The sequence below is a fragment of the Chelon labrosus genome (assembly GCF_963514085.1).
Source record: "Chelon labrosus genome assembly, chromosome: 16".
Lineage (NCBI taxonomy): Eukaryota > Metazoa > Chordata > Actinopteri > Mugiliformes > Mugilidae > Chelon > Chelon labrosus.
Genome location: NC_140349.1, coordinates 23,884,168 through 23,898,237, shown reverse-complemented (window position 1 = coordinate 23,898,237; position 14,070 = coordinate 23,884,168). Strand labels below are relative to the sequence as shown.

The window sequence follows — 14,070 nt, the reverse complement described above, 5'->3', positions numbered from 1 at the left end:
TGCACTCCTAATGTTTCTGCTATCTCTCTGATGGATTTGTTTAGTTAGGATGGCCTGTTTCACATTTATTTAGAGCTCCTTTAAACAAGTTGGGGAAAATCCAGAATCCTTGTTCTGCGTAAAAGTGAATTGGTAATGTCAGTTTAAGGTCGTGTGAGGATTTGTCAGTCAGAGTTAGACAAATAAACTGTTCATCTGGCATCTTTTAAGTATAAAATTCCCTCTGTGTGAAGATAAAGGAAGAATTTGGCACACAACACCATTCTGAAATACATCCATTTTCAGAAGTTCAATCAGAAGTGATCTCTTGGGAAATATATAGAGAAAGAATTATTAAAGCAACCAACTCTGTACATTCAGAGCAGAGTTAATTAAAACTAAAACTGTTAGGCTATTAACCGTATGAAACTGGGGTAGGAATCTGCTTTTCAATTTCCATAATAGCCTGTCAGCACACTGTAATGCAAGTGGTGTGAAAGGAAACATGAGTCCTGTACATTCTCTGGTTGAACTCTGGATTCAGGATTTAGAGAATTTAGCCCCGGACCAGACATTTTGTCCAATCACAGGTTTTTTTGGGTTTTTTTTTTTTTTATTAAAGAGAGCGCCTCCCTACTGGCAGCCCGATTTAATGATAGAAAAGTTGCTATTCCAGTAGTGGCATGTGCTACAAAGCAACTCACAGAAAGGAAGATGGATGTTGATGATGAGATGGAGAGAATTCTGCAAGTCCATTAGTTGCATTTTTCGTACTTCTCCCAGACAGGAGGGTTAGGTTGTGTTGTTAGATTTACAATGAAAGCATGCAAACGGTGGCTGTGTTTAATGTTGAGAGCTGCATTCTCAAATCCCGCCATGTTTTTTTTTTTTTCAAAATTTCTGCCCACCCCAATTTTTGAGCAGCGTTGATTTTAAAAGTATTAAAGGAAAAGTTAGTGAGTCCAATTTTCATCTCCTTTTAGTTCTGTTTTCTTTGTCTGTTTAACTAAAACCATGACAAACCAAACAATCAAATTTGTTCAGCTTTAATAGACATGCTGCTGGTTTTGAGGAAAACATTTATCTATCCAATATTAGGTTTTGTCATACAGGGGAATTACATTCTTTAAAATGCCTCATGGAAATCAACTTCTATTTAATGTCGGCTGCAACATGTGGCTCATAAAATAATAATGGGAAAGTCTCTCTCATGCAACTTGAAGATAAATAATAATATAAATTACACTTTATTTTTTACTACACAATGCACGTACACGAAAATATAAAAACCTTGCTGACAGTAACGATGGTGTGATGCAGCGTGTCAACTGTGTGATTCACTGTCAGTGTCATTTATATCTCCCCTGTCACCAATGTCTGCATCAAACCACCCCCATCTCTGGCTCAGCCACAGGCAGCAGAATCACATTAGAGACCCCAGGCGTCTTTCATATGAGTTACTTCTTTTCTCTGGCTGCCAGCTGAGCAGCAGAGGCTCTTGATCTTTTCACTCGTGGAGCTTGTGGACGATTTGGACACTGCCACCCTATCTTTTACAGAACAACAGTCGGGGGCACTGGTTTGAGACACTATCCCATAAAGGACAAGTCACTGCGCCATCAAGCAAGCATAAAATGTACAACTTTGCTTCGGAAAGGACAAAAAAAAAAAATCTTAAAAGACAAACTCTTTGGACTAGTTCTAACACTGCTTAATTCATTTATAAGCTCAGAATGTCCCTGCTCATAAAATATTTGCAATGAGTCTTTGCTTTGGGTTTCCGTCTGTATGAACTACCCGTCCTAATCAAACACCCCTGTTGCCCCTGCTCTTTCTTTCATATGTCCCGAATATTAAAGCCTACCCAAGTAACATGACAGGTGACACACGAGAGCTAGGCAGAGGGATGACATTCAAAATGGATGAGTGATACATTGAACGTCTGTATTCAATTCTCATACAGCCTTCGAGATTGTCGCATATGTGTTCTGGGTATAGGGAACCTTTAACCCTGGCGGAGAGAAAGTCGCAACAGAACAATCAGTGACATATCAGTGAAAACACCACCCTTCCCTTTTGATTCCTGCATAAATACTTTCTTAGGGGAGTATGTTCAGCGCAGCCGCTTGGAAAAGTGCAACGTTAAATTAAAAAGGAGAAGTGTGAAGAGCCCAGACACGTGGTAACTGTGTCTGGGCTAAACTACCAACTCTAGATTATAATCTGGGCTTGCTGATAAATATTAGTCTGTAAACCAAAATAACCTGGCTGTAGATAGGCTGGTGTAGTTACTGGTGGATACTAGGCTGGAAGCCCATCCAGCCGGTTTGGAGTCGGTCTATTGGGAACTGCCTATGCTCTGGCAAACATCTGACAGGCCAGAATAAAACCAATGGGTGAGCCACAGAGTAACAGCCATGTGGTCGTACATGTCATGGAGATACATTTGTTTACAACAAAAATGGCTCTGATTGGTTGTAGGATTATCTTAATGTTTTTTTTCCCCTCCTGTATTGGTTGAAACCGCCCCATAATGAAATACAAATGGCCACTTGCCAGACCTACATTATGATAACTGAGTCTGACTAAGCCAGGCTAGTTGGCAACAGTAAATTTGGCCTAATACTACAGGTTATAGAATACTGAGAGCAACAAAAAAACCTCTTGTTGTTTTCATAAAGAAGTCAAGCCGTAAGTGCCCTATATCGATTATTCTGTGAGTTATTTTGTAATTTCTTTGCTGCCCATGGCATGAGGGAATGAACAGCAGGTCACAGTAAAAGAAGTTCCTTGCTGAAAGGTTGGGGTGCAGCTGCTCACCTGCAGCGCTTCATCTAACAGCACATTGTGGCTGCTCCATTGTGCTTTACTTTACTCGCTGACCGACTGACTGCATCATCCTTTGAAAGATGGCCACTACTGTTGCCGGCATAAAAACTGAATTTGCTCCCGCTTCAGATGTGAGAGTAGTATGGATCAACTTAGTGAATATTCAGGGAAGAAAACATATAAGTTTATCACCCAAAATGTCAAGGTACGTTGTAAATGTTTCCGAGAACTCACACTAATTAACATCGACTCGATCAGATAGCATAATTGATTAAACTACGGTTTATCTTTTATCTTTAATTATTTTATTTCTCACTCTCTAGTGCATTTCAAGGTGACAAGGGCAAGGAGCCTTACACGGTGCTGCTGTAAATAATGTCTCTTTTGAGTTCATACAGAGGGTTTGATGTAATTATAATGCTGAATTATGCCTTTATACCACTCCATCTGAAGCAGGATACCTGCTGAGGAATAAACCTCTGATGGATGTTTGATTGGACATGAAACAGAATTTTAAACTTCTCCTCTAGGAACCGCTGTAAGGAAGGCTGTGGTGTAGGAGCTAAAATCACAGATCCCTAGCAAGGCTACATTAATGAGGCTAATTATAATAAAAAAATTCTGTCCCTCATTACATAGACAGCGTTCTGAAGGAAAATATGGAGGGTGGAAATGGTTTCTGAACGTTAACACAGAGACTTTAAAATAAAATTTAATTACAGCACTCAAATCGTAACTACTTTTGATACTCCCACCTTTCCGTCATCCATGTCCTCTCCATCAGTCTATGCAGTAGGTGGAGAACACGGAGCAGTTTCTGAGCTCAAAGCATTTCCTTCCTAGCAGGCTAATTGCCCCAGTGTGAAGAGGTGGCTCCTAATGAGACACACTCTCTCTTTCTCTCTTTTTTAACACCTCCATTTTTGGCAGCTGTCGACTGACAAACAGTAATTGTCTAATTCTCAGTATTGCGCTCTAAACCAGAGACGATCAGGATCTTCAATCAGCTGAGATTACAGTGGGGAATTGCAAGCATTTTTTTTATTAAATCAGGTTACTATGACTGGTCCACACTTAAGGAGCAAGTTCAAAATCAAGACAAGATGTAATAAGCTTTTGGCAAAAGCAAAAGGTTAGAGGAATTAAATATTTCAGCTCCTTTTAAGACTTTCCTCTTTCTTTTCTTTTGCACAAGGTCTACAGCAACAAACATTTACACTGAGGCTATTACCAGAGCATTATCCCTGCATCAAAAAAAAACATAGCCTCCTACTTTGTTTAAATGAAACCACTGTGTTGGCGGGGCTCCAGTAAAACAAATGCAGTGAGTGATCAGGCAACAACTGAACTGAATCGAGTTTTGCAGCAGTGCTATGCTGCATTACCTGACCAAAAAACGGCTGAAACAAAGGTAACCGAACACGATGCCACAGGTTTTTTGGATTCCTGAGACCGTTCACAGACATAGTGCATAACCTGACAATTTAGCATTTTAAACAGATATGCATGAAAAAGGCCTGCTTATTCATAAAATACTACAGCTTTATTTGTGAAATATTTGGCCAAGAAGCTTAAAGGGATACCGTAGTAACAAGGCACAAAGGGCTTACTGGTACACAGCAGTGGATGACAAACTAAATGGTAACTTATTTCTTTGGGGAGTTCTCTGAGCCAATGAGCTCGCTAACCATAAGTATATTTACCTTAAAGCAGTTACAAATGGGACACCAAAAGACAGGTTTAAATCATTCATCTCTGCCAGAAGAATTAAAAACACTTAGTTTAAAGTGAATAGAGCAACAGTGCTACTAAGCTGCCATGGCTTACTCCATTTTGGGTCCTCTAGCTTTAGCACTGAAGATGTCTGCCAAGACTTTAAGGCTTCCTTGTCATGGTTTATCTACACCAAGTAGTCCTCACCAGCCAGTTAGACAAAACATAAGATCATTAAGAACGTTAGGAAGATTATAAATTACTTTCCTTAACTTAAAAAGTTATTGCCCTTTCCAAATACCCATAAAATAATCAGTTTTTGTAAGCAGTTCTCTGAAGATATAAACTTTTCAAGTGTCAGTCATAACCTAAAGTGAAACTATGCGAGGCTGATTGAAGGAAACTGCATACAGGGACAAATATTACATAAAAAAAAGGGTAAATAAAGTAGAAGACTAAAGTTATGGAGTCCATGTAAGGTCCTCGGAAACACAGCAAATGCTACTTTTCCTCACACAGAAACACCCTGTGTACGCGTTTCGGCGTGAGGAGAAATAGCTTATGCATGCGTGTTGAGTCTTATGATAAACAATGGCTATTAACGGGCCAGCTTTCCCCTGAGATTGCATCTCTTTGCTTCATAGTGAGATCAATCCGAAACAAGAGCATAAATAGGAAAACTGCCTGCATCGTCAGCCTGGAGGGGAATAAGTGGGTCAGATTACTTGCCGTTTTAGTTTTCCTTCTTATGTAGATCTTCTCTTTTTATATATGTGAAAAGCCTGAGTAAGCGTTCCTATTCCCCATGGTCTGCCACCTCCTCTCGCACTGCTGAACTGTGATTATAAGGGACAGGGAGCGCGGGAGATCATTGTGCCGTTTCTCCCTGCTCTTCCGCTGAGAAGACCCATTTTGCTAGATTCAGGGTTCTCACACGGGGCAGCCGAGTAAGGCGGACTGCTGTCACTATCTTTTAAATCTGCGCTAGAGTCGTAATCCTCCTTTGCTGCATGTCGCATCTTTCAAAGCACCGTTGGGATTCAGGTGTTAGGCTTTCCTGTCAGACTAACAGGAAAGGTGGGTGTCACTTGACAAAAAGTCCCTTGTGGGTCTTTGATTGACAGATCCACTCGATGAGGCGAGACAAAGCCTTAAAGCTGTCCCCCAGAACACATGCACGGTATTTTCTATCCTCTATTATTATGTCTTTAAGTGTGTTGGTTTTGGTGTCACACACCACTGATAGAGTCAGTTAAGATGACAGTGGTTTGAAAATTTGTACTGCACTAAGGCAGAAATATCCACAGTGAAAGGTAGCTGAACAGCTAACAAACAAACGGAAGGTCAGACAGTTTCCTGACTGATGGTCTAACTATGCAATGAAGCAATGTACGGTGGACTGTCACTAATAATTGTGAAAGAAATATCTTTGGTAACTGTCAAGAAAACTGAGCAGGAAACAACTTCTGAGGAGCAGATAGACATGACAGACTAAAATGGAAGATTTGCTCATATTTTTACATGATATCTATAAATAAGGAACCATTTTTAAACCTTAACTTTCACCTAATGACACTATTCATCACATAAGTTAATTTTTTTTTGTATTGAAGACCCAATGACAAAAGCTAAAATCTGTCATTGACTTCAACTGCTTGTGTAGATTGTGATTGGAAAGGTACCTGGATTTTTTTTCTGCACCCATTTAGAGAGTATTGTTGATGTAAATCTGTTTCTTAGTTTAAAAGGTCTATGAGCATAAAGAATCTGCTTACAAATGCACTGGAAAGCAGCGCTGCCATGCTAGCGGCTAGCATCTGCTCTAGGGAGTCTTCACCGAGTTCTTCCACCAAACAAGAATCAGACGAAAACATAGTCTAAACATACTGACGCTAGTTCAAAGAATTCCCACCGCTTCCGTGATCAGGTTTGTTCTTTTTCAGTTAAGCTCTAATTATCAGCATGCCTGAAAGTGGTCGGAGCCTTTAAAAATGAGACTCCACTGTTAACTAAAAGCCTGCGCTATTAAAGCATTTAATAAGCACTAGTGTTCAACAATTTATACTTGAGCAATTATACGGACCTGTTAAACTGTTTTGAATGCAATATCAGATTGAATTTTCAAATCTAGAAACACCATAATAGTCTTTGTTTTTGTGGATGTATTTTTATTTATTTTTATTTTTTTTAATACACTAATTAATGACCAGACCTTGTCTCCTTATTGGCATGCCTGTCAGGGAGACGAAGATCATTAGAATAACTTCACATACTGTTGGATTAATTAGTAGCTGCCCAAAGGCTTGACTTAATAAACAACCCCCCTCTGCTCTGTCCTCCCCCTGTGCTGCTGATATGATGAGACACACTGCTCCACTGGTACCTTCAGCTGACAGGGGCTGGTCAGGCTCAGTCTCTAGGGGCCCGTCCACACAGAAACGCAAAAACGCCGAAACGCATAAGTTTTTCATCGTTTTGGCCTTTCGTCCACACGTATCCTGTAAACGCATTGCCCTAAAACGCACTTTTCTGAAAACGGGTCCCAGGGTGGAGAAATTCGCAAACGCAGCTCCTGCGTTTTCTTGTGGACAGCTAAAACGGGGAAAACGATGACGTCATCGCCACACTCCCGAGCAGCCTTCCACCTCACGCGAGACGTCTCGCAACAACATCAACAACGATGGCGGACTACATGCTAGTTTTCATGCTGGAGACGATATTGAGCCTATTAGGGTTACTAGGGCAACATATCATGCTCCTGTGCCACCACGCTGAGCAAAAAAGGCGATTTGTAAACAGCGCTCAAGCTTTATGCGCATGCTCCGCATCTTCCTCTCCCTTTTTGGTGAATTTCTGAAACCGAAACAGCGCCACCTATAGGCCTGGAATAGGAAGTAGCGTTTTCGGTCGTGCTGAAACGGATCCTTGTGGACGCGGATATTTCTTGAAACGATGATCGAAAACGGAGAGGAAAAAGATCGTTTTCGTACGTGTGGACGGGCCCTAGGTCTCCTAGAATTTAGCTCGTTAAGCTCAGCCATTGCATATAATTAGTATCTGTTTGCAGCTATTAAGATTCTGTGAATACATTGCGTATGTCACATATTCTGATGGACCCACAGGTGTTAGAGAAGTGGCACTCTCCAGTATTCAATATTCCAAGTCCAGACAGACATTACAGGGGATATAAGAAGTCTATGCAAAGATGTAAGAGTTGGGCTATATGCAGTATTATGTTACTGGGTCAGGGTAAACGAACACGCGCCAAGGCTAATGCTAATAAAGTGAAGCAGAGAAGTTGTAGAGAGGTTTTAGTAGAGGCTTGTTTGGGACAAGGGTTCAGGGTGCAAAGCTTCTGATCCGTCTGCTATTTTAAAAGTGATAGTGTAGATTTTTTTAATGTCCACTGTATATGAATTTGTCCCATTTTTAATCCCTCACTTGTTGCATCAAATGATTTCAGCACTGGGCTGACAGAGCGGTTGTTCTCTTATATTCAAAGTGAGGGGTGAAGACGGCTGATTAATTCCCAAACTGATCAATGATCAGTCTCTTGGAGGATCCGCTGAATATCTTTCCTTTAACCAGCTTTGGTTGTCCGTCTTGCAGTTTGAATCATGGTCCGGTTTTACGTCATTGAGCTGGTGCAGGCACCGAAGCATACAATCGTAAACATGAAATACAGAGCTTGTTGCGTCGGCAGAATCTAGAGAGACCGGGCTAATCAAGCCCTGCAAACAATACACTTGCCCGAAAGTGTGTTTTGTCAGTTTAAACGTGTAAACACAGCGTGCAAGTCACACTCGGTCCGCCCTGTCCTTGTGCAAAAGTTGGCACAGAGAGGCAAGGACAGAAAAGCTGACGAAGCTACAAATCACCACCCACGAATGGGCTGTCAGTGGCATTGCTTTTCTGCTGACCTGTGTTACATTACTGGAAATAATTATCAGTTGAAATTTCATTATCGGAATAATAATAGTTTCTTGCTTATCTGTCACCGATACATAGAGCATCCCTAGCTTTAATGTAGGCCTAAATATAGTTTCCGGTACATACGGGTACAAGCTGCAGCAGCAAAGAGATGCAGGTCTCTGACTTTCAACAGCCAACATTCCAGTACAACACTGGCTGGAGGAAACACTGAGCACACACCCCACCACTTCAACTAATCTGGCAGCTGACCTTATAACAACCCCAAGAAATTCTCACTCACCTTTTCAGCAGTGGCTTGTCTGAACACAATCTCAGGCCAGTATGTCTGGAGGAAATAAGGCTTTGTCCGCTCAAAACAACTGTGCTGCGTACAGCTGCCGAGCCGGACTCGACAGATCACATAATTACGCAAGCCGGCCCAACAGAAACAGCATGTCAAACAAAAAAGGGACAGAATCAATGCAGCCAGCTGAAGCTTAGGTATGAAATCAGGTGCAGAGGCAAAACAGTTTTAAGTGACAGGCTTAATTCAATTAGGCTGTTTGTGTAACTCTCACCCTGAATGTCTGACACCTGTTAAGAGCTCCAGCTGTAACTGGAGACGCTTAATTAATCTGCAGCGAGCATCAACGTGCCTCGCAGTGAAGGACAGATATGAAAGCTCTGCCTCTACAGAGGAGAAAAATAAGCTTTGGTACAACAACAAAGCTCCGTCTGTCTATCGGCTGCCGAAAGCAGCTTCGGCAAATGCAAATTTAATAATTTGCACCACATAATGGAGCGATACAGTGCCATTACAGCAGTCTTCAAGGTATCAGGCGATCCTTGAAAACAATTACCCACAACACGGCCCTCGGGTACAGACGTTCTAATTGGAGCGCTCGCGGAGCCAAACTTGCAACACACACACGCATAAAGAAAACAGCCTCGTCTTCTCGTTTACACCCTCATCATGCTCAGGAGTGAATCAAATGTAATGAACATCATCTTGTCAGAGTCTATTAGCAGTTTCTTTACGTTTAAATTTGTTTACAAGGTTTGTTTTTTTTTTCCCAGCAAGAATTAAAAGCATCAACTGGGCTTACGCCTGCAATTTGCACACTTTTCAAAAACAAAAATGAATTGGAACATCTAAGATTTATGTCCAAACTGTCTTTCGTGCGCCACTGTGTGTTTGAGGAGCATCTGCAGACCTCCACCAAGATAATAGGGCAGCTTGTATTTAGCCTAAGAGCTAAAATTGGAGGAAATGGTGAGTTAAGACATTTGGTGCCATCTGTGGGCTGACCGGTTTACTAATGATTATTCATGCACAGAGAGCCAGTAAAAGATACATATCAGCAGAGTATCGTCTAGTTTGCATGGTAGATGGCTCCTAGAACTGAAGAAGTACACAAAATACAAAAGTCGCAATATAAAAAAGACGAGATCTTCAGTAGTACTGAGAATTTAAGTATTATGGCTATAGTTCAGCATGACCACAAGCACCATGCCCACAAATAACCTGTGCAAAACAGCAAGAATAAGACCAGCAGTAATTACATAACTGCTCAGTGGAGGAATTCGGATTTCACACTGAATGATTAAAAGCAGTAGAACAATTTGACGAGGATGTGCAGTCCAAAACGCAAGGCTTTCTGTTAATCCCCAGTGTGGATAGCCAACCCCACACAGAACTATAGCCTGGAGAAGGAGAATAAAAAGGTACCGAGGTGGGAGAAGAGAGCAAGTAAACAGAGAGGGAGAGGAAGGAAGCGAGACCAGCGAGTCCAATTCGCAGTACGCCGAGATGGGCTGTATTTTTACTTTCCCTTTTCATCTCGGTCAAAGCACACACTGAACAAAAGGCGGCAAATGCTGATGAGACCAGCCAGCCCGAATCTGTTGTTTCTGCTCTGCTGTTTGGGAAGGAGGGAGACAAAGCAAGGAGGGAGGATTTATAGATCGGTTTATTTCGTCCTAACACAACGGGCTGTTTTAAGATCAAGCTTATTATTCTATTAATCAACGCGACGAGATAGGATTATTAAAAATACGCTCTCCCTCAGATGCAGTTAGGAATGTTTGCTTACAGATGTGCAGTGGGGAAAAAGGAATCTAAATGCTGCATATCATCTTACATAACCAGAGCTAAGCAAGGCTGGGGTGTGTTCCCAAGTTAGAGAGGCTGTAAACAACATTAAGTCATTGCCAGCTATCACTGTGTGTTTGTGTGTATGTGTGTCGGCCTTGTCCAAAATATAACCCCTTATAAATAAATTCTCAAATGATAAATCTTGCTCTGCGAGAGTGGACAGCTCATTTAATCTTGTGTGTAAGTGCCACTTATGCACAGGTCACAATAGAATCAGCCAAAGTCATGTTGGCTAAGCTGTGAGGGGGCAGTTGCATTGCAATTTGATGAGGTGATGAATGTCAAGTATGGTAATTTGGTGCAGCTGCACAAAATGTTTACGGAGGAAAAAGTTGACACTGGAGAACTTGTGCCGTGTGAAATCAACTATTATTTAATTAGGGAAATTTGCGTTCTGGTGGGCGGTCAGGGTTCACCGCAAACAAACAAGCCATTACTGACAGTCGGCAAGATGATACTGAGTGGGTTTCAAAACAGCGATACAATGTAGGTTTCCATTGCCAGTGCCGATTTTTCAGCTTAAGGGCAACAAAACCAGTAGCTCCGGAAAAATGCGTTACATCATTTTCAAACACCACCACTCACTTCCACCGGCTGCAAACGAACGCAATTCCACAAATTTTGCCTACGAGTTCATTTCAGATGTCCTGATTTGACTTCTGCATAACACTTTGTGCCATTTTGCATAATCCCATGGAAATGCAACAGAACCACAGAAGACCAAACAGCCCCGTTGAGCTGATGGCACGACTTAAATGGCTTGTTATTATAGTTTGAAAGAGGCTTGGAAGTCACTATTACAGCGGCCAATTACACCACTGATCATGTGTTAATGAATAAATGTCGCCACAGGAGAAGCTTTGGTGACAAATAAAAGAAAATTAGCACCTTTTGAACTTCTTTTTATGTTCTCAATTAATTGTTCAGTAGGTAAAATGTCAGAAATTGTTAATACAACTTAGAATAGACTCGGTATTCTAAAGATAAAGCAAAAAATATGTACCAAAGCCTTACAAGAGAGAAGCTGTAGTCAGACAATAGGATCATTTATTACTTTGATCAAATATACAATTTATTCTTGAATTATTTAATCAAAGAATTGTTATTTTTTTAAAACACAGATTAGCACATACAGAGTGCCCAACTCAAGAGTTCATCTATGTGAGTTAACACTATCTGGACTAGGCTGCTTCATCATTGAATAAGACTTAAGAGATCGTTTTGGCTGTGACCATGCAGCTAGAACACTGCTTCAAGCTGACCAAGCTAAGATGCTAGTTGCTAATGGCTACCAATCTGAAGTATTATGTGCTTTATAAACTTGGCCCATGGAGCTCACAGTTGACTAATTACCCAATGAAACATTGCATGCTGCAACTGTGTCTCTATGTTTGCAAAATCTCTCTTTGTGCACGCTCCAACTATCCACACTGTTCCCTACATTATCTTGGGCTGCAACAAGGCCCAAACCAGAAATCCCCAAATTCTCCAGAGGGAAACATAAAGAGCTCTAATCCAGATCTTTAGCCTTCGCTCTCCCTGTGGTTCATTTGCATAAAGCATCACAGTCTGGCTGGCCTGGCAGACATTTCCACGCTGTATCCAGCTTACTGGGATCACTTTGGACTTCTGGCAATGAAGCTAAACTCTTTCAAAGAGTTCTGATGCTGCACGGAGTCATCGGTTTAAAACCCCGCTGTCGGATTTTGTGGGTCCAGCAGTGCAGTGACCAGACGAGACAATGGTGCAGTCAGCCAGAATAGTTCCATCAACCCCGGTCTAAAGCTTCACCACGGTGGAGGCGTGCAGTGAATTTCCTGAGCTGTCAGAGAATATACAGGTGAAACATTTTCCCCTGGAGGAAAATGTGCACTTTATCAAAGAGAGAACAAAGCGTGGTGCGAAGTGACGTCTGCGGAATGAATTTGTCTTGGAACGGGGTACATCTGAAAGCAGCGCTGAAGTGAGGGACTGGCAATTTTCGCGTTTCCCTGGAGGCTTTGATTTGACTGCAAGTCAAAACAGTGGGGCCCCAACATTAGGTGCCATCCTGCAGGAACTAGCGCTTCTTCTTTCACTGAGAGATAGTTGTTTACACAGAATAAACAGGAACGAAACAATCAGAGCGATTTTCTTGATGCGGTTACAAGCAATTTTACTCTAATGAATCTTGGGTGCCAAGAACAACACTCTCTACTTGCCGCTTCTAGAAATGAACCCTTCCAAAGAAATTCAGAACTGGTGCCAGCATGAGAGAGTTGACAAACCTTTCTAGTCAGAAACAGAACAGTAAAAAACTAACTTTCACACCTCAGGTCCTATTCATCTAAGGGTGCTGCATTACACAGCCTGTAATATATCCCGACTGCCACCAGTTGCAATGAGATATGGACTCCTCTTATACAGTCTAGAGAGCTGTAGGAGTATTAAATCTGAATAGTGGAATTTACATGACAGAAACAGGCGTTTAGATTTGGTGCTGCAGTCTTCCTTGAGTCTGTAAAATGCTTCTGAAGCACTAAAATGTATCCAGACCACGGGGTTCCTGCAGTGTTCACCACATTAAATTAGACTTTTACGACTGTTTTAATACAGTGTAGAATGAGATTTACTGCTTCTATCACAGGTGTTACGGGAAGAAAACCCTTTAAAAAGCTGCGACAATTAGGACCTAAAATGATTTAAGACACAATTTTAGTACTTCTAAAAAAATATTAATTAATCGATTAACAAGATCAGGATCGAGGGAAGCGGAAGAAAGCAGACGGAAGAACTAATCAATTTAAAACTAATTCCATTTAGGTTTTTGTTCAAATTGAGATTGCTATCATACATCAGTGAGATTCTTGTGTAACGTGGTCCGGTGCAGTGTTTGCTGTGGTGTGCTCACCCAGACTCGACTCAAGGGATTAAGCAGCATCCTGCATGCACAGTCCACCGATACACCAGCCTCACATACACTTTAGCTGTTTAATGTGTATAATGTAAAAGCAGGTTTAAGATTTACATAGGAAGCATAGACTTGACAATACTTCAGAAACAATGCATCTTATGCAGAGGCTTGTGAAAATTAAATCAAAACTTTCAGCTGCAAGGCAGTAGAAAAGACCAAATTAACCAATTGATCCTGCTTCCATATAGGTTAGTTTATCTATATAGCACAGTGCCCTTGAGGCCATCAGAAACCTCTTGTGAATGCATAAGGTAACCCTTTATGTGGGACAAATGATGTAAATGCTTTAATAATTTACCTCAACAAACAGTGCTAGGTCAGCACAAATATTACATACACTAATACTGCTAGAAGCCCGTTCCCGTTCCCTGAGGCAGAATGCATGCTGTGCTGTATTCCCTTTTGCCACAGTGCCCCATTTCCAAAATGTGCCTCAGGTTAATTGCTGTGGCACCAAAATCATCACAGAGAAAAGGTGGACATGCACCATTATGTGGAACATTCCCCAGGGCGCCATTTACTCGCAAAC

At 41.5% G+C, this 14,070-nt stretch overlaps 1 protein-coding gene across 3 annotated transcripts in view; it reads right to left on the bottom strand.

The window, feature by feature from the left end:
• Nucleotides 1–14,070, bottom strand: part of ctdp1 (CTD (carboxy-terminal domain, RNA polymerase II, polypeptide A) phosphatase, subunit 1) — a 71,110-nt gene that overhangs the window by 7,269 nt on the left and 49,771 nt on the right. Inside the window, exon 13 of one of the 3 annotated variants that reach the window (XM_084563284.1) lies at nt 11,747–12,410. The exons of the other annotated variants lie outside the window; for them this stretch is intronic. Coding sequence (XP_084419410.1) covers nt 12,368–12,410 — 43 coding nt within the window. The 3' untranslated portion in view covers nt 11,747–12,367. Of the gene's footprint in view, nt 1–11,746; nt 12,411–14,070 lie in introns of those variants that run through there. 3 annotated transcript variants of the gene reach the window in all.